Source organism: Phaseolus vulgaris, chromosome 6 (assembly GCF_051622355.1).
Source record: "Phaseolus vulgaris cultivar YP4 chromosome 6, ASM5162235v1, whole genome shotgun sequence".
Lineage (NCBI taxonomy): Eukaryota > Viridiplantae > Streptophyta > Magnoliopsida > Fabales > Fabaceae > Phaseolus > Phaseolus vulgaris.
The window spans coordinates 33508228-33532220 of NC_143503.1; the positions used below are offsets into that span (position 1 = coordinate 33508228).

At 34.1% G+C, this 23993-nt stretch overlaps 1 protein-coding gene across 3 annotated transcripts; it reads left to right on the forward strand.

The window, feature by feature from the left end:
• Positions 1-1596: 1596 nt before the first annotated feature.
• On the forward strand, positions 1597-22770 carry LOC137832395 (ABC transporter C family member 2). Of its 3 annotated transcripts, none has more exons than XM_068640547.2 (28): positions 1597-1901; positions 2689-3100; positions 3313-3491; positions 3969-4008; positions 4869-5025; positions 5277-5391; positions 5479-5559; positions 6914-6938; positions 7485-7541; positions 7729-7794; positions 8102-8176; positions 8912-9019; positions 9263-9397; positions 10232-10338; positions 10453-10546; positions 11260-11427; positions 11706-11846; positions 12129-12329; positions 13748-13846; positions 13961-14113; positions 14780-15159; positions 15374-15554; positions 15644-15967; positions 16057-16813; positions 17719-17840; positions 18649-18894; positions 19731-20148; positions 22367-22770. In XM_068640547.2, the coding sequence occupies exons 2-28, from the start codon at positions 2768-2770 to the stop codon at positions 22462-22464; spliced, it is 4860 nt and encodes a 1619-aa protein (XP_068496648.2). In that variant the 5' UTR covers positions 1597-1901; positions 2689-2767; the 3' UTR covers positions 22465-22770. The 3 variants fall into 3 exon arrangements, with proteins under 3 accessions (XP_068496648.2, XP_068496649.2, XP_090159770.1); XM_068640548.2 differs by having other exon boundaries at positions 1823-2022; XM_090303644.1 differs by lacking the exons at positions 1597-1901; positions 2689-3100; positions 3313-3491; ... (13 more) ...; positions 11706-11846; positions 12129-12329 and adding an exon at positions 12468-12606.
• The last annotated feature ends 1223 nt before the right edge of the window (positions 22771-23993 follow it).

Consider the following 23993-nt stretch of genomic DNA (forward strand, 5'->3'; position numbering starts at 1 on the left):
AAAATTATAATTTATATTTTTAAACATAGTTTAAAAATTTAAAATTTATTATTTCAAAATTATTTATTCTAAACTATACAATTATTTATTATTTTTAAAATATTGTATAAATATAAATTTAATTTAAATATGATGGATGTTCCAATTCATTGAACACTGTTTATTTATACAAGTATATATGTTTTTAATTAATTATAGAAAATAGTTATGTATTTCGTTATAGTATATTTTAATTTATAGGGTAAGATTAACTATTTCCAAGTTATGTACTCTATTGGCTTCAAAGTTCAACCAAAAAACTAAACTACTGAAATGTAAGGTTATTTTCTTATTGAACTAAAACAAAATAAACCAAAAAAACTAATAAATATAAAATTAAGTTGAGTAAGTATTGTAAAAGTATAAATTTTTGACTTCAGTACGGTTCTACATCTTACCCAAATTTTTAAACATTTATTTCTTTAATTTAATTAATATGCAACAATATATATGTATATAATAAAGTATTTATTGTTTAATTTTAGAAACAAATAATAAAATACCATCATTTCTGATAGCAGAATCTTATCCGCCACACGAATGTATCCAATATAAAACTCGCAAGTTTTGGAGTGGTATCTTAAAGAATATCCTGTTTTTCCAAATATCTTTTGGTTTTGTTAACATCGTCATTAAATTCAAATAAACCTAACCTAAATTTAATTTAATGGAGATACTTGATAAATATGTATTCTTTCTGGAATTTTTTGTTTATAGTTTTTATTTATCAAATTATGGACATTAAATTCATTCTTATGACAGGATCTTGCTAATTAGTATTATAATAATATCTTGCAAAGTTACCCTACTGGTAGTAGACTAGTAGTTACATAATTAAGAATACAAACAATGTGAAAATATATTAAAAATGTAATAAAAAGTATTTTTGTGCGTTTCACGTTTCTTAATTATTATCCTTGACATTTACCAATAAAATTAATATCTTTTTAAAAAAATAATCTTATTGTTCATGAGTACCTAAAACAAATGTATAGGTTTTTATTAGATATATAAATTCCTAAAGAATAATTTGCAACGTTTTAATTACTTTAGTGGTCATACCTATTTGTATTTTTTATTGTCATGATAAAGCTTAAAAGATGTATTTAACTTGAAATATGCTAAATTAGACTTACTCACTGTAACTACTACAAATTCAACAACCTAATAACTTTGAAATTTCGTAACCCACTTTAAAACTTTCAATTTAATATATTCTAATAAGCTTGAAAATTCCAAACCAAGACAACATAATTCCAATTCATATATGCACCTGTTTGACATTACATGAATACACAATAAACAAAAAAAATAGTCTCTCCGATTTTTTAACTCAATTAATAAATTTTATTTCATGCTATATTAACTTCAGTACACTCAATATTTACATAACTAAAAATTAAACGGTCAGATTTTATCTCAAATACTCTATTGATTTTTGGAATAATAAATAAATAATAATACTAAAGAAATAAAGAGAGTAACAGTGCACATTATCTGAAAAAGAACGATATGAATTATGAATAAAGGAGCAAATATAATAATTGATCGAAGGCCAAAGCGGAACTGAAGCGAGAAGATGCGTAAGCTCTTACGCATGTGATAGTGGACATGTGATTGATTTATTAATGTATATTAAAATAGCGACATATCCCATATGGTCAACAGCACTCACCACCAACCATTGATTCGGGCCGAGTCTCGCAAGAAATCAACATTTGATTTGAGTTCTCTCTTTTCGCACACATATATTTTTTAAAAACTTTTTCTCTACTTATTTAATATCACCGCACAGGGAGAGTCGAATCTTGGTTTTTCCTTTCAGTCTTCACTTTGTTTAGGGCCACACCTCACTGAAGTTGGTTAGATTCCCATTCTCTGTTTCTCCACCTTATCTTCTCATGTTATTGTTTTCTTCTCCCAACTTTTAAACCTTTTCTGTTTCCAACTTTTCCCCTTATTTTCTGTTCATACTTCTCACCGGTACTGCGTTCTTTTTCTTCTTCTTCTTCTTCTTTTTTCTCAAGCTTTATTCATTCTTGATTCGCGATGCGGAATTTTTTTCTCAAATCCATGTTTTCATCTTTATCTTCTATTTAGTTTATTTAATAATTTTGTATTTCACGCTCTGATTTAGTTATCTTGATCATCCTGTTCAGTTCAAGAATTCGCACTAGAGATTATTAGACTATGTCTAGAGTGTAGATTCTGAGTAATAAAATAAAGTGAAAGCTTTAAAGAAAGGAATTGATTAAGATTCTATTGTTAAAATATAATATAATGCATTGCAAGTGTAGAGGTGGAGGGTGTATGTATGCACGGGGTTGTGGATAAAACTTTGTTAAGCTTTTGGGAGTGTTTTAGTGTTGTTTTCGAATTAGAATTGTAAGTTTGTTTTGGTAATAGGCGAAACCTATATTCTGGCTGGAAAACAATAGTAAACACACTTGTAAGATTGCATATAAGTTTTGTTCTTATTTTTATTTCAGTTTCCTTGGCGAGTTTAGATTCTCATAGAAGATTGAAGTAGAAATTAGAAATAAATTTTGTAAATTGCACTAGGAGATAATGACAGTTTGGATGTTCAATTATTGACTCACTTGAGGTTGGTGTGCAGACGCAGTTAATTCTGTTTTTTTTTGGATTTAGGTTCATCATTTGAAGAGTGAAGGAAGACGATTTTGTGATGTGTTTTGCTTAAACTTATCCTATAAATCAGTCGATAAAAATGGCTTTTGAGCCATTGGATTGGTATTGTCGGCCAGTTGCAAATGGAGTATGGACTAAAGCAGTGGAGTATAGCTTTGGTGCTTACACTCCTTGTGCGGTTGATTCTGTAGTCATCTCCATTTCTTATTTGATACTTCTAGGCCTGTGCATATACCGCATTTGGTTGATTTACAAGGATTTCAAGGTGAAGAGGTTCCGTTTAAGGTCCAACATTTACAATTATCTCCTGGGATTGTTAGCTTTATATTGTGTGGCAGAGCCATTATACAGATTAATCATGGGAGTATCAGTTCTAAATTTAGATGGCCAGACTCAACTTGCTCCATTTGAGGTGAGATATGATTCTGATTGCTGCACATAGGTTTATATATATTTTCTACCTTATTTAATTTGCATAATAAAATCGAAATATATAGGTTTTGACTTGTTCAACTGCTTTGAATGATCATTTTTTACGTGCAGTACCTTCTATTTCTTCTGGTTTAAACTTTTTTTGAAGATTTATATTCTGTTCGTTAAAGCTGTAATATAATTTATTGACAGATGGTTTCACTGATCATTGTGGCTCTCGCATGGTGCTCTATACTAATTTTGATTGGGGTTGAAACTAAAGTCTATATCCGAGAATTGCGATGGTTTGTCAGATTTAGTGTGATTTATGCTCTTGTAGGGGATGCTGTAATGTTCAATCTCATCATTTCTTTGAAGGAGTTCTATAGCAGGTTTGTTGGTTAATAATGACACGGCATGCATTGACTATTGAGATTTCATCAAATCTGTATTTTTCCAGTAAATGTAAATTTTACTATAAAGATAAATCCAGAGTGCGTACAAAAATGGAGGAAGAGAATATGTTAGAAAGGCTGAAAGGTTAAAATAAACAAGTTGATCAATAAAGGAGGGGAGTGGTGTGTTCCCTTGTTTGGTTTTAGGGGAGGGGAGGAAAAATGTGAGTAGTATACTCTTATACCTTTTTAAACATTAATGAAGGGAATGTCTTGTAGAATAAAGCTTGAGTCACTTCTCTCTTTACTTCCAAACCCCCCAGCATTGCAAGGGAGACAAAATCTATGGATTGGTTTATTTTAGGTCCATGTAATTGCATAGTCTTTGTGTGCATGTGTAGTGTATTATTTTAGACTGTCCCACTCTCATTATAAAAAAATGCTAAACAAGCTTACATTTGGTTTCCTTTGCAGCTCTGTCCTGTATCTGTACATCAGTGAGGTGGTTGCTCAGGTATCCTGTGCTCTTCAGTTTATTGTCTTGTGATCAGTGATTGTGTTTTTATTTTTAAACTAATTGCAGCTGGATGTTTGATACTTTATATCTTGTTTGCTTGTCTGTTTTATGGCTCTTGCTTGAGGTTACCAATGACTTGTGGCCCTGGTAAAGCTTTCAAAATGAATGTTGTTTGTTTAAAAATTAGCTGTCACTTTCATTAGTGTTTCAGACTTTGGAGCTAACCTTTTTGGAAGTATGTGGTTTCACTGTTGTAATATGTCTTGTTGCTAGTTACTTGTAATGTAGTTGACTTACAGAGTCCGTATGTAGTAGTATATGAACGGGGATTAAAAGAAATAACTTGATCCAGCGAGGTCCTGTATGCGTGTGCTTGTACTAGTAAATTATGTGTAGTGCAACTTGAACTAGCCTGTCCCCAATCTCTTTTGAATTACACTTTGAGATTGTCATGCTGGATCCTTTTATATGTAATCATTTTGATTTGACAATTGCATCAAGAGAGTCGCCTTTCTACTTTGGATCTGATTCTGTATACCTGATGGAAAAATTTGGTTCCAAGGAGCTTTAATTTTTTATTGCATTTTGTAGTAGTGCTAAACTTGCATTATTTAAGGTTGTCTTTATGAATTTTCTTTATTGTAATTCTCAAGTATGCTTCAATGTGTTGCTATTTTGCATTTACAGTTTGATTGAGAACATTTTTGCAACATCACTGAACCTCTCCCTCCTTGTTTTTCCCCTTCTCCCTTCATTGGACATATTCTTATCCTCCCCTACTTCTATTTCTCCTTGCTTAGAACCCTAATGATTTTTTCTTTTCATAAAAAGTAATTATTTTATCTTTTTGGGTCCAGGTTTTGTTTGGAATACTTTTGCTTGTGTATCTTCCTACTCTGGATCCTTATCCAGGTTATACCCCCATTGGGAGTGACATGATTGTTGAAGTTGCATATGATGAACTCCCGGGAGGAGATATGATATGTCCTGAGAGGAGTGCCAACATATTGTCGAGTATGTTTCACACATTTTGTATAACATTTTCGAACAGTTAAAAATATTGTGGATACTTATTGGAAAATGCTTTAATAATTATTGGATTTGGAGCAGCACACTCTGGGTTGAATAAGCTATTATTTTTTTCATGTTTTCTGCTGGTAGTATTAGATGTTTTTGATATGATTAACATGCACTCCACTGGACCAGTGTCCTTTAAAATATACTCTCTTAAGTAACTTGTTTTTTATTACTTCTTCCATTGGCAGGAATGATATTTTCTTGGCTGAATCCCCTCATGAAACTAGGATATGAAAGACCACTGAATGAGAAAGATATATGGAAATTAGATACATGGGAACGAACTGATACACTAATCAATAAGTATACTTTTTTTCTCTTCAAAGGTTATCTTTCTACTTAAGTTATTACCTTTTAATTTTGCTTTTATAGTACCTCTTGACTCTGCAGGTTCCAGAAATGTTGGGCTGAGGAATCTCGGAAGCCAAAACCCTGGCTTTTAAGAGCATTAAATGCCAGCCTTGGAGGAAGGTATGGATAAATGAGGAATAATAGATCCCAATGCCCTTTTCGTATGTTCCCTTTCTTACCCTGTTGGAAAACTATATTACATAAATGTTATGGAGACAACACAGAAAAACAAGAGGCGGAAGAACAATGTGTGTTAATTGATGAGTAGCCTATATCTGATATCTCAATGTATAGTAGATGCTAGATAAATATTAGGATAATGTTTGTCAGTTGTTCATTCATCAATCAAGCTCTAATCAATTGCTACTGGGTTTGGTGTTGGCCCCCCTCCCATGGTTGGATGTAATATTTTGTATTTTTTTTTCTTTTTATTGCATTTTCCTAAAGAAGCACATGATTGTTGAAGCTTCATAATGATGCTATCTGGAGTGAAACCTTTCATCATAAAAAAAAGCTCTAATCGATAACCAAGAATAAATCCAGAATTACCACCCTTGATCTGGGGCCAATACCTCCTTAATTCATGACACATCTTTTATTTTTGACAGTTTATAATATTCATAATGCTTCCCCTACTAGCCTATACCTCAATTAACTTAATTTATACTATTTTCTACTGGAGGAATATTACAAGCTCTAATTTTTTGTCAGATCAGACACTCTTTTATCAATGTCCAACTTCATCAGTCACCTACAGTTAATTTGTGTAGATCATACATGCTTTTATTGTCTAGGACTTCCTTAATTCATAGAACTTGCCTCAATTTGTTTCTCGTCTCTTTGCATTTCCTCCTTTATCTAATTTCAATGAAGAGATTTCATTAGAAGGGATACGAAGAAAATGAATATATCCTTAGCTAGTCTCTTAACTTATAACCTTGTCTTTTGTTGTATTTAGCCAAAGGATATCTTATTGTCATCCCTTTGTATTTCTTATCTCTTTCCTAGTAAAATTCTTTTTTTATATAAAAAATTCACCCAAAATACCAGCTTGTCCAGAGTATAAGTTTCTAGCAGTTGAATAGTGTAAAAATAAATGGTAGGTGATATCAATTCTCAAAGTTTAAGAAACAGATAAACCAAATAGGAGGATAGAGGGCTATATGTAGTCATCCTTTTAACTTTGTATATTTTGGGCTATGTAACCCTGTATATTGTTGTGGTGCTTTAGAATGGGGTTAGTACCATCTACTTCTGGTTCATAATCAGAGCAGAAATGTTACATCAATAGTACTTAGTGCTATGAGTGAAGTTGATTTTCATGGGTTAATCTGTAAATCTACTTTTACGTGGTAAAATATGTTTATGATAGGAAATGCGCTTGTTCAGTATTAAACTGCATGTGTTTTTACCCCTTATCAGTGTTTATAATTATATGCATTTCATTAATTTATATTCATTTTGCTTCCTGTAGGTTTTGGTGGGGAGGCTTTTGCAAGGTGACCTTCAAATTTTGTTGTTGATTAAGATTTCATGGATGAATCATGGATTAAATTAGATAGGATATATTGGTTGTATGTGAGTTTTTTTGATTTCGTTAGGATAGTTTTCTCTGTTTTCTCCTTTCAGCATTATATATGATTTCTCAAAAAATGCTAATAATTTGTTTGTTATAAAATAATCAACTGTCCAGCACAAGAATACATAGAAGATTTTAAGCTGGTAATTTGTTTTGTTATATATCTACTGCTGAGCTGAACATTACGATGCTTAAAATATTTATGCATCCACTGAGAAGGTACCGTAATATCAGCTATCAATTTAAGTCGGTATTAGAGCTCATGAACATATATCAATCAGTGTGGGTTGCATAGCTATGTAGTTATTCAGGCTTGGTTTACTGGCAATCTGGTGTTATACCTTCAGTGTAAAACATATGAAGACAATTTCATTCGAATATTTGAAACTGTACTTTTGCATGGTTAAACTGCTGAATTGAAAACTTTATATCTGATTTATTTTTTTCTTTTGCTTACAATATGTAGATCGGCAATGATATTTCCCAATTTTTGGGCCCACTTATATTGAATCAGCTACTACAGGTTAGTTGCTATATTCCTGAATTGTCTTTGGTTAAATACTGATCATGCACATTTAGTGGCCTAATGTGAAGACCATCCCAAAATTTATTACACATGCACGGACAAAATTATTCTCTAAACATCTTTATAGTTTTATTTTTAACAGTTGTCATAATCTAACTTGACTTGTCCTACAAATTGTCTGTAGGCTATGCAAAATGGTGACCCGTCCTGGACCGGCTATGTTTACGCCTTCTCAATATTTCTTGGAGTGGTATTATTCAAATCTATTTAAAATCTTGATTGGTGATAATTGGTTTGATTAAATTCATCATAAAGCCAGCAGTTCTGATGCTTGTATTTTTAATTTGCTACATTATACTGATTGCAAAGATTTTACTACTGTTCTTCTACATGTTTAGAAATTGCTTCTGCATGTTTACAAGTGTTGACAAAAAATAACAACATTTTATGGTAAATTTATCTGATCTTGATGGCCAAATGATGGAATTATGAGCAAGTAATTTATATTTTTTCATGTTTTGACTTATTAAGTGCCTATCTAAATTTCTCTTTGGTAGGTCCTTGGAGTGTTATGTGAAGCTCAATATTTTCAGAATGTTATGCGTGTTGGTTTCAGGCTAAGATCAACATTGGTAAGTCCTTTTTATTTTACATACATTTATTCACACCGTTGTTTCCTGTTTCTTTGTTTGTCAAAGGACTACTTGACCTAAAAGTTTAAACCGTTTAATGGGTAACAATGATTTTATATTGAAAGATCATTAAATTTGTAATAAAGTCTTTTTATGCTAAAAGTATTTAAAGTTTTCTGTTTTTGATCCATCCTTCCCCTGCATTTGCTGTACCTTTCACCTTTCTATTCTTACCGAGTGCTAGGGGGATTAAGGTGTTTTTGTTGTATCCAAACCAATGAGGTCACTTAGTCAACTGCTTCGAAATTTCCAGCTTCGCAAAGATTTTGGAACATTTGTTCTATGCTTTTTCTGAAAATCTAGCCATGTAAATATTTTGGGTCTATCGATCTTCTCTTAGGAATGACAATGTGCTGGAAACACACCTTAATTGTGGACACCCCTAGCCACTTTAGTTGCAGTCTCTTTCATGATTGACTTAATTTCAACTTCAAGTGTAGAGATTTAGTTCTCTACACTGACTTGAACGACTTAAATAAAATGCATAATGCTTCGGTACCTTACAAGCAAGTTTTGATGTTATTAGGCAATGCATGTTTCTACTGAAATTTTAAAACCCAAATTGTAAGACAGGGCATGTTTCTACTGAAATTCATCCTTATCAGTAAGTAGTTGCATTTAACATGTTGAGTTTGATATTCCATTTATTTTCTCCTCTTGTTTTCTTCCTTGAAGGTGGCTGCTGTATTTCGCAAGTCTCTAAGGCTTACTCATGAAGCACGAAAGCAATTTGCAACTGGAAAAATAACCAACTTGATGACTACTGACTGTGAGGCTCTTCAGGTATGCTTTTATCTCTAGTTCTGATGTCTAAACTTCAACTAACCAACCCCAAAACAACTTTTATATTATTCTGGGAAGTTAAATGGTTGTGGAGTCTGAAACATAGAGATACTAATCTAACTTGTAAACAAATTCTTGAAATTCTTGTATGCTATAAACTTCCTTAGCAGTATGTTTGTTGTAATGTTGCCTCTGCAATCTCTCTCACACGAAGCGACAATTATATTTTTTTCTCTTGGACAGCAAATATGCCAGTCACTTCACACTTTATGGTCAGCTCCACTTCGAATTGCTGTTGCTTTGGTTCTTCTTTACCAAGAACTTGGTGTTGCTTCCCTTCTTGGTGCCTTGCTGCTAGTTCTTATGTTTCCATTACAGGTACATGAGTTCACCTACTTATTTTGTCTACACTTTCACAGCACTAGAATTTATTTATCAGTATAAATAAATATACCCTCAGGAAGGGTAATTAAATTAAACTACTGTATCACATTGCAGCATATTTCTTTCCTTCCTCTTCCAAACTTATCATTTGATTCCTTCTTTGAGTTTCATGTAGTTATAGATCTTGCAATTCATGTTTTGAATTGTATGGTTCGGCTAGTTATTGATTCTATCATAAGGTGAATCTCGAATCATTTTAAAACTTACTATACATGAATGAATTGGTACAATCTCATATTATAGATACAAATAACACAATACTACAATTGGTTATTTTCTCTCTTTTCAACTCCTCTTTCACCAATTCCCATGTAAGAAATTGAAAAGTCACGAGATTAAATTGTTAAACGGAAGGAATTGAATGATCACTTTTGAACTTATCCTATTTGATTATTCTACTATTTCATGTCACTCAATTCATGCATACGCTCTATTTGGCTGATCTATTGCTTCACCTCCAATTTTTCAAAATAGAGGTTTTTCAAACTTCTATATAAACTTATAATTCACTATAACTTGTATATATAAGTTATTTTTATTGTCCTGAATCTCTTACAATTATGATTCATTTCATCAAGTTAGTGAGGTGCTCATACAAATCTACTTTTGGAAACACCCATAAGTATCTTTCGCAAGTTAGTAATCTACATTAACAATTGTATTTGTAGGTTGATATCAATGGTCTGGCCTTTGTGTATCATTATGGAACCTTACTCAAAACACAAATTAATTTTATTTTCTGACTTTAGTAATGTGTTTGTGGATCAGACATTTATCATCAGTAGAATGCAGAAGTTGTCTAAGGAGGGATTACAACGTACAGACAAAAGAATTGGTCTTATGAATGAAATCTTAGCCGCCATGGACACTGTAAAGTATGTCTTTTACCATTAATCATTAATTGCAACTATAATTTAGTTATATTTTCTTTCATATATAAAATGTTAAGTTGTAACAGTTTTGTTGTTGGTTATGGGGACTTGGCTTAGGTATTATGCATGGGAGAGTAGTTTCCAGTCTAAAGTACTGGTGGTCAGAAATGATGAATTATCATGGTTTCGGAAAGCATCATTACTTGGAGCGGTACGACATGCAATTCATGATATTAGTGTTCCAATTATATTCTGCTGGGCTGTTAGAATTGTAATAATCTCAGGTTGCTCTTCTGTGGGCTGGTAGTATAAGTAACTAATATAAACTGCTAAATATCTGCTACATAAATATGGTTTCCATTAAGTAATAGCCTCTATAACTTTCTTTCTCTTACAATTGTTTCTATCTAAAGTTGAATGAAGAAACTGTGATTAATTCATTGCCATAATAGATTGCTTCCTGTCCAACTAATGATTTTTATTAGTGAGACAAATAGTAGTACACTTGATGATTAGGTTTGATAAATGGATAAGAGACAACATTCTGGATAACTATTTTAATAAAATACAATACTGAAACTGATTACCTGCTCAATTGTGTAGTTGATGGAATCAATCTTTCAATGCGAAGGTAAGAGAAATGTAACATGTGATGAATGATAGATGGATGATTTCTGAACAAAGAATGATTTTTACTTAACCACTTAGCAGCCCACTTTTCCAAAGGGATGATTTTTGCCTTCCACTTCCCTTTTTAAATAAAGTAAAATCTTACTGTAAGATTTTAGTGCAGAAATATCTTGATGTACAGTTTTCTACTGTTGCAATTTCGTAAAATATAGATGTTGATTGTTGACTTGTAGTTTTTATCCTGGTATTGATTGTTGACTCCACTCTTGTGTTTATTGACTTCGTTTTTGGCAGTGCAATGGATTTATACTAAATAGCATTCCAGTTTTTGTAACTGTGATTACATTTGGAGTCTTCACCTTGCTTGGAGGTGATCTGACACCTGCTAGAGCTTTTACATCACTTTCTCTGTTTTCTGTGCTCCGATTTCCTCTCTTCATGCTTCCTAATACTATAACTCAGGTCAGGTTATTCTCATTTGCACCTTTTTGTTTACTTAATTTTGCAGCCGGATGCTGTCCTATGTTTTTGTACTCTCCATTCCTCTTCTTTCTCTAACAAAATATTATTATTGTATAATTGACAGAATGGACTAACTTATTTAGTTTATGATGGATAAAAAGAGGGAAATGAAAAATTTGCTTACTTTTATTGTCGTTTTCTTAAATGAGTTAAGTGGGAATTAATGCTGCACCATTGTAGTTCACTTTGGCCTAATTCTTCTTTTTTGTGTGTTAAAGGTGGTTAATGCAAATGTATCTCTGAAACGACTAGAAGATTTACTCTTAGCAGAAGAGAGAATACTTCTACCAAATCCACCTCTTGATCCAATTTTACCAGCTATCTCAATCAAGAATGGATACTTTTCTTGGGATGCAAAGGTCCATATCCTTTTGACACTCTGATGCGCTTATATTTCATCATTAAGTGCATATATCTGTACTTACCGAAAGGACATCTGTTCACTGAAACCGTCGTGCTGGAAAACATTTTTTTATCATCTTTATCAATTGAAATGAACTCATGTTGATGTAGTATTAAAATATTCTTTTTCCAGAAGTGTGTGATGGTGATACCAAATTTTGTTGTATTTGATATCCTTAGGAATTGTGAAGGTCTGAATTTCCTAGAAAAAAGCTGATAGTTTGATTTTCTTTCCTCAGGCAGAGAGCCCTACATTGTCAAACATAAATCTGGAAATACCTGTTGGCTGTCTAGTTGCAGTTGTTGGCAGTACAGGAGAAGGGAAGACATCATTAGTGTCTGCAATGCTTGGAGAAATTCCCCCAATTGGAGATTCATCTATTGTTATGAGAGGAGCAGTTGCTTATGTACCCCAAGTTTCATGGATTTTTAATGCAACTGTAAGTTAATATTATATTTTATTTACTTGTTCATAACTCTTACAACTGTGAGAAAGAAGATAGGAAGGTTCTGAGAGAGAAAATAAGTTTGTACTAAAAAATCAATTAACAAATTATTCTTGATCTTTACTTAGGATGCATTACAACTAATCTAAAAGACTTGTTACTTAACTCTCTCTACACTAGCCTTATTCAAAATTAAGCTGCATGCATGGTTGGGAGGAGGCATTCCCAGGTGCTATTCGCTGAAATCCCATATTGGCCAGATATAAGAAAGGTAGTCCTTACAAGGCTAGGACAGTCTTATCCTGATAATTTTGTTGAATGGAGTTACACAAAGTTCAATTTTAAGATGGTACTTAAACATTTCATAAATATACTATTGAGCCACTCTTATTTTCCTTGGGCCACCCATATTTATCCACACTCAAGATGTCTAGTCCAGCTTTAGGCATGAGGGGTGTGTTGGGATATGTGAGCAATGCAGTGCTTCCACAGCTTGGAGGATAGTGATAAGTACCCAAGCAGTTGGTGAACCTATCCTCAAAAGTTAGCTATTAAAGAGGATGAACCAAACATTTAAATATTCCACCGAGCAACCCATACTACTCTATATGGGACTTAGGCACCTGATAATACCCAAGTTCCTATCAAATTCTTTACTTTATAAACCAGTTTTGTTTTATAAACCAGTTTTATTATGTTGAGTTTAGTTCTAAAGCCCAAATTTTAAGATTATGCTAGAGATGTTACTACTCTGGTATGGCCTTTTCTCATGATTTCCTGTAGTTTTGAAGTCCTGCACTGTGAATTTGGCAATCACCCCTTTCTGTTTTTGAGGATGTGAGTTAAAAATCTCTATTATTTATACTTGTAATAGAAGTTTTGGAAATTACGTGTGTTGGGGCTGAAAGGTTCTAATTTCAACAAGGGACAAGACTTAGGTACAGTGTTTTTGGTGATTCTAGTGTTGTTCCCTTGTCAAAATTGGACTTTTACGGTTTTACCAAAGTAACCCATTTGACTAACCTCAATATTAATTGTCGAGGTGAAACTCCAAAACTGGGAAATAACACCTAAGACACTTAATAGGGCTGCATATTTGTCCTTCACAAAATTCTTCTAGAGCTTACTCAGAATTGCATTTGGTGGCTTTTGTAGATTTCAGGATTGAAAAAGTTGAAGTCCTCAATAGATGGATTTTCTAATGAATTTGCATCTACCATATAAATGATAGGTTCTTATTAATTCATATAATCGTGTTTGATCCAGTTTGTTGTTTGATCTTGTCATATTTATTACATTACAAATGTATTGCTATTAACCATAAAGTAACGTGAGTTTATTCTATTAACCATTTGATTATTATCATGTCTTTTAATGTGGGGCTTTTGATATCTGAAACTTTGTTTATACAGGTACGGGATAATGTTTTGTTTGGTTCTGTCTTTGACACAACAAGATATCGAAGGGCAATAAATGTGACTGAACTGCAACACGACCTTGAGTTACTTCCTGTGAGTGTATATTAGCAATAGCATTTAACTGCATACATTGAATGCTCAGTTTAATTCTTGGATTTATGTTGGTTGGCTTGCTTCCTTCTTTTTACTCACATACTCAATGACTAGGGTGGTGATCTTACTGAAATTGGTGAAAGAGGGGTTAACATCAGCGGTGGCCAAAAGCAGAGAGTTTCCATGGCTAGAGCTGTGTACTCTAATTCTGATGTGTACATCTTTGATGACCCCCTAAGTGCTCTGGATGCTCATGTTGCTAGACAGGTTACCTTCATGTCAACTGACCACTATAAAGAGACTTCCTGATATTTCTGTTGCTTGACTGTTCTGTCTCAAAAGTAAATTTATGCTATGGCATTGTCTTTTGGTCATCTTATATAAATCATGATTGTTTAATATTGACACTAATTACCACCTAATTAAATTGTTTGCTGGAGTGCTGTACAGTGTACATACACATGATCTGGCAATTGTTTAGTTCATCTATAATATAGTATTATATGATTAAATTTGTGACTTATAGTATTTTATGTCTATAGGATTTTATAGTGGCGGGGGCTCCTTTTTATTGATAAAAAAACATCTACTTCCTCTTTCTTTGACAGATCATGCCATGAGGCGTGCCTTCTATTTACATTAGTTTGGTTTAATACTTTTGTTCTCTCTTTTGTATAACATGTACCTGCTAATATCTGCGATTTATCTGTGTTACATGACATGACACATATGCCATGGGGTCAATTCTATTGGTGAAATTATCATGCTCATGTTCTTAGAGATACTGAATAGAGCATGCCTTTAATTTTCTCAGTTCTTTGACTGTTGCTTAAAATGGAAATATCTCAGTTTATGTTGTTGAAAATTGAAATTTGATTTACAATCTTAGTATTATCTTAAAACCGTCTAATCTGCACTGCTATAATATCTCAGGTTTTTGATAAATGCATCAAGGGAGAATTGAGAGGGAAGACCAGAGTTCTTGTTACGAATCAGCTGCATTTCCTTTCACAGGTTGATAGAATCATTTTGGTCCATGAAGGTATGGTGAAGGAGGAAGGAACTTTTGAGGAACTCTCTAACCATGGGCCACTATTCCAGAAGCTTATGGAAAATGCAGGAAAGATGGAGGAGTATGAAGAAGAAATGGTAGATACTGAAACTACAGATCAGAAGGCCTCTTCAAAATCAGTGGCCAATGGGGAAGGTGATGGTTTTGCAAAGAGTGAAAGTAAACCAAAAGAAGGAAAATCTATCCTTATTAAACAAGAAGAACGGGAAACAGGGGTTGTCAGCTTGGGTGTTCTAGACAGGTAAGAAGATTAAATGAATGTAAATGAACTGAAAGATAGTGTTCTGCAACCATTTGTTGCACCTGCACAAATTTGTGGGATGGAAAATGCCATTCTTAGTTGTAACCCTGATGATCGACATCCATAGGAATATGGAGTAGAGTGCATATTTATGCCTTTCTTTTTCCACTTGCACCCTTTTCGTTTACTCTTTATTGTCTTGGGCTCTTTTTAGGTACAAGAATGCATTAGGAGGGCTTTGGGTGGTTCTGATACTATTTGGATGCTATATCACTACGGAAACCTTGCGGATATCAAGTAGCACATGGTTAAGCCATTGGACTGATCAAAGTGCTACAGAGGGTTACAACCCTGCCTTCTACAATACGATATATGCAGCTCTATCATTTGGTCAGGTATTGTTCTCTTATAAAATCACTTTTTAACCCTCAATTTGATTGAACTGCATCTATGGAGCGTATTAATTTCAAATTGCATATTTCAGGTTTTGGTGACTTTAACAAACTCTTATTGGTTAATCATATCAAGTCTTTATGCTGCCAGAAGGTTGCACGAAGCCATGCTTAGCTCCATGTTACGGGCTCCGATGGTGTTTTTCCAAACAAATCCACTCGGAAGAGTTATCAACAGGTTTGCAAAGGATCTAGGTGACCTTGATCGTAATGTAGCTCCATTCGTGAATATGTTTCTAGGTCAAGTGTCCCAGCTTCTTTCAACCTTCATCCTCATAGGCATTGTCAGCACAATGTCCTTGTGGGCAATACTGCCATTGTTGGTGTTGTTTTACGTAGCTTATCTATACTATCAGGTATAATTACCCACTACATTCTTGCTTTTACTCAATTTGAATCATATTTTGAAATAAATTCTTTTTCTCTTATAATTTCTATGTTCTAGAGCACTGCTCGTGAAGTGAAGCGCTTAGACTCGATTAGCAGATCTCCTGTTTATGCACAGTTTGGAGAAGCATTGAATGGCTTATCAACAATTCGTGCTTACAAAGCATATGATCGTATGGCCGATATAAATGGGAAAGCCATGGACAACAACATTCGATTCACATTGGTGAACATAAGCGGAAACCGATGGCTTGCAATCCGATTGGAAACTTTGGGAGGCCTCATGATATGGCTTACTGCAACCTTTGCTGTCATGCAGAACGGTAGAGCGGAAAACCAGAAAGTATTCGCATCCACCATGGGGTTGTTACTTAGCTATGCTCTGAACATTACTACTTTGCTTACCAGTGTCTTGAGGCTTGCAAGTTTGGCCGAAAATAGTTTAAATGCAGTTGAACGGATTGGCACTTACATAGATTTGCCCTCTGAGGCTCCCTCTATAATTGATGATAATCGTCCTCCTCCTGGCTGGCCTTCTTCAGGCTCAATAAGATTTGAAGATGTTGTTCTTCGTTACCGACCTGAACTTCCTCCTGTGTTGCATGGCTTGTCTTTCACCATTTTCCCAAGTGATAAGGTTGGCATTGTTGGGAGGACAGGTGCAGGAAAATCCAGCATGCTTAATGCTTTGTTTCGAATTGTGGAATTGGAACGAGGAAGAATATTGATTGATGATTATGATGTTGCGAAATTTGGGCTTGCCGATTTGCGTAAAGTTCTGGGCATCATCCCACAAGCTCCAGTTCTCTTTTCAGGTATTTGTGATATAATAATTTTCTGAAATTATGTTGTAGTCTTTGATTCCAATGCTAAGGCTATGTTTCAGATTCATCTGTCCAATAACCAAACAAAATGTTTTCAATCAGGAGTTATTTGTCAAGTTGTGCAATTAATATATGATGTTGAAGAGGTGTTCGATGCATCTTAAGTAATTTTAAATTATTAGAATTCGAATTAAGAATAGTCAATACCCTGGGGTCCCTTCACTAAATTATTAGACCAAAATAAACTTTGATAAGAATACTCAATAAAATTCAATTAAATTATGATACTGATAGAGAGATGAACACTGATGGATGATAAGATTTTCACACCCAATAAGAATACGGGAATGATTTCTGGGCTCTCGATAATTTCATTTGTACACTGGAAACTACCTATGGGACCATTTGGTAAAAGACAAAGGAATATTTTGGTATATATTTAATTAAGCACTTGATTAATAAACTCTTGTTAAATGACAACTTGTTCATAAATTGACTGTCAAATTTAATGAAATCAATTAAAAGTAGCTTATAAGATCATAATCACTTTTATTAAGTCCAATTTTGATTAAGTCTAAGGATAAATATATTTATGTGAAGATAATTAAAAAATATGATACGACTGGAAACTGCTTCTGCCACGCTTATTTATTGGTGAGCTAGTTAACCTCATCATTGAAAAAACTCTGGCCAAATCTAGTCTAGAAATATTGCCTGAGCTTAGTGGTTGGAGCAGGCTCAACCTTGTTTTCTATCTGTACAACTGATAGATAGACTAGCTATATTTTGTCGACTTGAATTATTTCATTTTTGTATTTTAATTGTTTACCAAACATAGAATATAAAAGCGAAATAATATCATTGTAATAACATTAAGCTCGGCTCACACTTTGTAGGAACTGTGAGATTTAATCTTGATCCTTTTAATGAACACAATGATGCTGACCTCTGGGAGGCTCTGGAGAGGGCACATTTGAAGGATGTGATACGTAGGAATTCTTTGGGGTTGGATGCTGAGGTAAATGCAAATAGGTGTTTTGGTAGTGGATGTTGTGTTACTGAGTATTGTTGAAAATGGTAGCATTCTTGCTGACATTCTATGTTTAAACAAGTCCTGCTTGAATACACCATATAATTGAATTCGATTATTATTGAATTCACCCGCCTTTTGCTTTTTGCTGGTTGCAAATATTTTTACTGTGTGTGGTTTGTGATGTCTTTATCACTTGTGAGGGTTTTAGTGATTTGGTAGTGTAGTCAGACATGCATAACTGCTGATTAATTAATTCTGAGTAATTGCATAAATGAGTTAATGCTGAATTTAGAATATGGGTGCTATATATTCCTGGTATGTCCATATACTTTGTCTCGTCACCTTTGGGATTAAATTCTTAGACTATTACTTCGTACTTTTAGAATTTGGCTTATGAGGAATTAAAGAGTCGTGTTTGGTTTAGAAAAAAGTGTCAAAGCAGGCAATCACCTCTCATCTCTTGGTGCTTGTTTTTGCTGCTTTGTGGTGTATAGGGATGTGCATAGTATGAGATTATGTGCCAGAGATCTCATAGCCGTACATCCTCTATTCCAATGAGCAGTTTATCGAATATTCCAATGAGAGGGGATTGGAGGCTCCTGTTTAGTTGATGCTTCTCATTCCTGGGGCTTGGGTTATGTCATTTCCTTAGCCTAATTTGGCATCCTAAAATGATAAACTGTGTACCTACTCTATTCTGGATATGCTTTAGAAGTGTGGATTATCCATTTCTTGTTTTAGAAATATATATTGTTGGAACCAGTATTTATTAGTGAAAATGTGTGGTATCAAGGTATCCGAGGCAGGAGAGAACTTCAGTGTTGGACAAAGGCAACTGTTGAGTCTTTCCCGGGCTCTATTGCGTAGATCAAAGATATTAGTACTTGACGAAGCAACTGCAGCAGTTGATGTTAGAACAGATGCACTCATACAAAAAACAATCCGAGAGGAATTCAAATCCTGTACAATGCTCATTATTGCTCATCGCCTTAACACTATTATTGATTGTGATCGGATTCTCTTGCTTGATGGTGGTAAGGTATGCCTCAATATTCCAACCATAGAGATGGCTAACTCATACTATGGTTAATATCCTTTTCACTGTTGAGTTATACTACTGTCACAACCTTAAATGTCTCTCTTTACTGAATTTTTTATTGAAAATATGGTGCATGTTTACTGAATCTTTTATTGAAAATACGGGGCTTGTTTGTAAACTTCTTTTTGCTTGATGGTGGTAAGGTATGCGCTCAAAATTCCAACCATAGAGATGGATAACTCACACTATGGTTAAAATCCTTTGCCACTGTTGAGTTATACTAGTGTCACTACCTTAAATGTCTCTCTTCACTGAATTTTTTATTGAAAATATGGTGCATGTTTACTGAATTTTTTTTATTGAAAATATGGGGCATGTTTGAATAAACTTCTTTTTAAACACAAACAATTACGCTTAAAAACAATTTTCGGAGAAGAAAAAATGACATAAATTTCTTTATGAACTAATTTTTGCTAATACATAAACTTAAAACTCAGAATTTGGGAAAATTATAAGAAAACTTTTATAAACAAGCAAGCTTATGCATTAGTTAGTTTTTGTTTGTGGAGAAATTTATTTCATGATTCTAGATAGACCCATGGTTAATCATCTTTTGATTTTCTAACTGGATGGATGATGTTGTGTATCTAGTCTAGTCTTACTCCAATGTGAACTAGTAATGTCAATATAATATACATGGAAGCTTTTTTCTGGAAAATTGATATTTTGAACTAGTTGTCATTATGAATGCAGACTCCCTTAAATTTGACTCAATCTTTGATCTGATAATGGCTTTAATTCAGTGTTATATTGATGCTATAATTTTATGTTTAAAGGTTCTTGAATATGATACCCCTGAGGAGCTGCTGTCAAATGAAGCTAGTTCTTTCTCTAGGATGGTCCAAAGCACAGGAGCTGCAAATGCGCAATATTTACGCAGCTTAGCACTTGGTGGGGATAACTCTGAAAGACAAGGAAATAGGCATCTAGATGGACAGAGAAAATGGCTGGCTTCTTCTCGCTGGGCTGCAGCAGCCCAATTTGCTCTCGCTGTTAGTCTCACCTCATCCCACAATGACCTACAGCGGTTGGAAGTGGAAGACGATAATAGTATTTTGAAGAAGACAAAGGATGCCCTGATAACTTTACAGGGGGTTTTGGAAAGGAAGCATGATAAAGAAATTGAGGAGTCTTTAGACCAGCGTCAAATATCCCCCGAGGGATGGTGGTCATCTCTTTTTAAAATGATTGAAGGTATTGTTTCAATCTATCTTTTGCACACCCTTCATGAGCACAGATTAAGCAAATCGAAATAATTTAGAACTCCAATTCATATATATATATATATATGCACTCAGGAAAACATTTCTCTCACTGTCCAATTCAAGTTTCTGAATTAAAAGTTAAGGAGCACCGGCACCTCTATTGAGTAGTATAATGACGTGATTGACACTTTTTAAATACGACAGTTGTTGGACATGTCTTCAACACGTGTCAGCCACATCTCAACCGTGTCACAATTATAAAAAACCATTTCAAACACCACTTCCATTCATCTTAACATGGCTTGAGCACAAATAAAGAGAGTGAATTGAGACTTAACTATAGACACCTTCTAGATAGGGCTTCTAGATAGGGTTTCTAGATAGGGTGTTCATGGAAAATTCAATCTATATCCAATCCATTATAAATAGAAAATTCAATCTATATCCAATCCATTATAAATGGAATGGATTGGATTTAAAATCCATATCCATTTTAACTAGATCAAATTTATTTGAATTTTTTTAAATCCATTTAAAGTGGATTAAATCTAGATTAAATCCACTTTGTCAATTACATTAAATCCATTTTGATATGGACACAGACTAACCTGACTCGAACTGGGCCTAAGCCGACTCAACCTGGATGCGGACCAACTTGGCTTGACATCGGCCCGAGTACGCTTAGCTCAACATCGGCCCGAGTACGCTCAGCTCAACATCGGCCAGGGCCTAGACGACTCGACATCGGGTTGGACCCGCTCGGCTAGACATCGGCCCGAGCCCCTCTCGACTCTACATTGGACTAGGATCGCTCAGCTCGACATTGGCCACGGCTTGGACGGCTCGACAACGCTCGGGCCCGCTAAGCTCGACATCGGCCAGGGACCACTAGGCTTGACATCAGCCCAGGCCTAGGCCTGGACCACTCGACATCGGTCTTGGCCAGATCGACTTGACATCGCCCGAGCCCGCTCGACTCGACATCGACCCATGCCCGCTCGACTCGACATCGACCCATGCCCGCTTGACTCGACATCGACCCGGGCCCAGACGGTTCGACACTGAGCCGGTCCCTGACGGCTCGACATCGGCTCGGGCCCGTTCGTCTCAATATCGGCCCGGACCTGCTCGGCTCGACATCAGCCATGGCCCGGTCGTCTGGATATCGGACCCGAAACACTTAGCTTGACATGGGCTTGGAATGGCTCGGCTAGACATTGGCCTAGACCAACTCGGCTTGATATCGGCCCTGACCGACTCGGGTCGATTCCATATCGACCACTCAGCTCGACTTGGCGGCCTGGAACGACTTGGCTCGACTTTGGCCCATACCAACCCGATCCTACTTGGGCCCGGACGACTCGTCTCGACGAGGACTTGGGTCGATTTTGCTCAACCTGGATTGGGCCAAGTCAAAAACCAACCCAGTATGCAATTTGGATAATCCAAAAATGTATCCAATCTATATTTAATCCATATCCAATTAAATGGATTGGATTTAAAATCCAAAAATATGGATTTAGATTTGAGATAAATCCATTTAAATGGATTAAAACTAATATGAATTTTATAATTTGGTTTTTTGCCCCTCCTTACTTCTAGACGCTACTATTATAAAGAACTGAAAATAAAATAAATAAAAGAAAACAGCTTGCATTATAAATTTTACAAGACTCGTAATACTTTTTTAGGTTTGTTTTCACGAGACTCTTATTTTAATTATTTAGAGGTGTATTTGTTAAAAATTTATTGGGAATTTTGTTATGTTGATTATAAATTTTTGTTGTGTTATCTGTGTATATGTTTTGGACATTAACATTGTCTTGGTATCTGTGTTAGTGTCATATCTTTGTATTGGAGTCGGTCCTTTATAGATTAAAAGTAATTTTTCGGATATATTTCATGGTAAAGTGAATGATCATGTAAACATACCCTAAAAGTTTAAAAATAATAAGTTGCCCCCCATGCAACGTGATGGCTTTCTGAAGAAAGCATTAATTTAGAAGGCCACAACATGATTTTCAGATTTGTCTGTTTTTCCCTAATTTAGTTTGGTTAGATGGCTCAGATAATTTTACTATACTGATTTTACACCGGCGTTTCAATGAAATTTTCATGATCAAGAATCTTGCGATTTTGATTGTGGTTGGAGATTAGCATATAATTTCATATTTAATGTAACTGGATCTCTTGTGCCTCTGTATTAGGTATTGCTATGATGAGCAGATTATCCAGGAACCGGCTCCATCAACCTGACTTAGGTTTTGAGGACAGATCAATTAACTTTGATGAAATTGATATGTAGGGAAAGCTGCACTGCTTCAGATATCAGCTCTTCTACATATCTGATAACTTCAGATGAAATTGGGAGACCCAAGTTTTTGCTAACTCTATTTTGGCCCGTAGCTCTAGCTCTACAACCGAGCTATTATATCATAGGAAATGCAAGATATTTTTTAGCGAATAGGACTTGTCATTTGTTTTGGTGAGTAGAACATTTTATTTTAATATCTACTGTACTTCTGCTTGAGTTTATTCATGCATCTTTCAAGATTACAGATGCATAAATTTAATACCATCTTACATTGCATGGCATGACAATTTTTAGATCGTAGCATATTTTGAATTGTTTTTTATGTACATATTTATTCGTAACTATTTTTTATTACAATAACTGTTATAGTAATTGAAATTTTTAACTGTGTTAACTGCTTTATATTATATAAAAAATGTTGTAATGTCTATGTTTCAGCTGGTTACTTGTAAAGGAAATGTTATCAGAGAAACTTCAATTATTTTGGTTGATTAAAAGTCTCCACTGACAGTTGGTGATTTTAAACCCTTTTGTTAGTTTAATTCCGACGACGAGTGGAAAAACAAGACATACATTCTTAATCTAGTTTGAGAAGAGGTATATGAACAACTGTGTTTATTTTGTGCAAGAAAGGAAAGAAAAAGTTTTCTTAATTGCTCGTAATCTTGTAATCCTGAAAAGAGTTTGGTAGACTATTAATAAAATCTTGAGAATCATTGAATTCCATTCACTTAAAAGTGTTTCCTTTGGAGGAATTTTTTTAAAAAAGTAGTTTTTCTATTTATGAAACGAATATTTTTATTCAGAATTTGAAAGTTTTTATATAAAATATGTTGTATTAACCGAGAATCTTAATTGATATAAGTTAGGACTTTCTTAACCAAAATTTATTAGGTTATTTTTCAATCAACTAGGTTTCTTTTATTGACACGACTATTTTTTTTTCCATTTGTTTAAGTTAATATTTTTTAGTCAACAATGATAGATTCTTTTTAGTTTATATTATGGAAATTATTTTTTCTTGATGTAGATTAGGATTGTTTCTTGGTTAAGGTTTATCAGAGAATTTTCATGACCAATAATAGTGAGATTGCTTTTCTATTAATATCAACTATATTTTTTTCATTGATGCTTGTTGTAGTTATTTTTTTATATATTTATAGAGATTTTTTTTATCAATGTCACTAATGTTATTTTTTATCCAACCTTGATCAAAATTTTATTTTAATATTGATTAGTGAAACTTTTAACTAATTTGAAGTACTATTTGTTTGTCAGATAAAAGAATTTCTTTAGTTGACATCAATTAAAAGTTTGACAAAAGAAAATAAAAAATAATTAAAATAATCATAAGTAACATTTAGTGAAAATAATGGTTGTTTAACCATGATAGAGTTATTATTTTTTTTTTTTACCAAAATGGGGTCCGTTTAAAAAAAAGTACAAATTTAGGCGTGCCAATTTGGCACGACTTCATATGCAGAAATCGTTCTAATTAGGCACGACTTCTGCCATGTTAT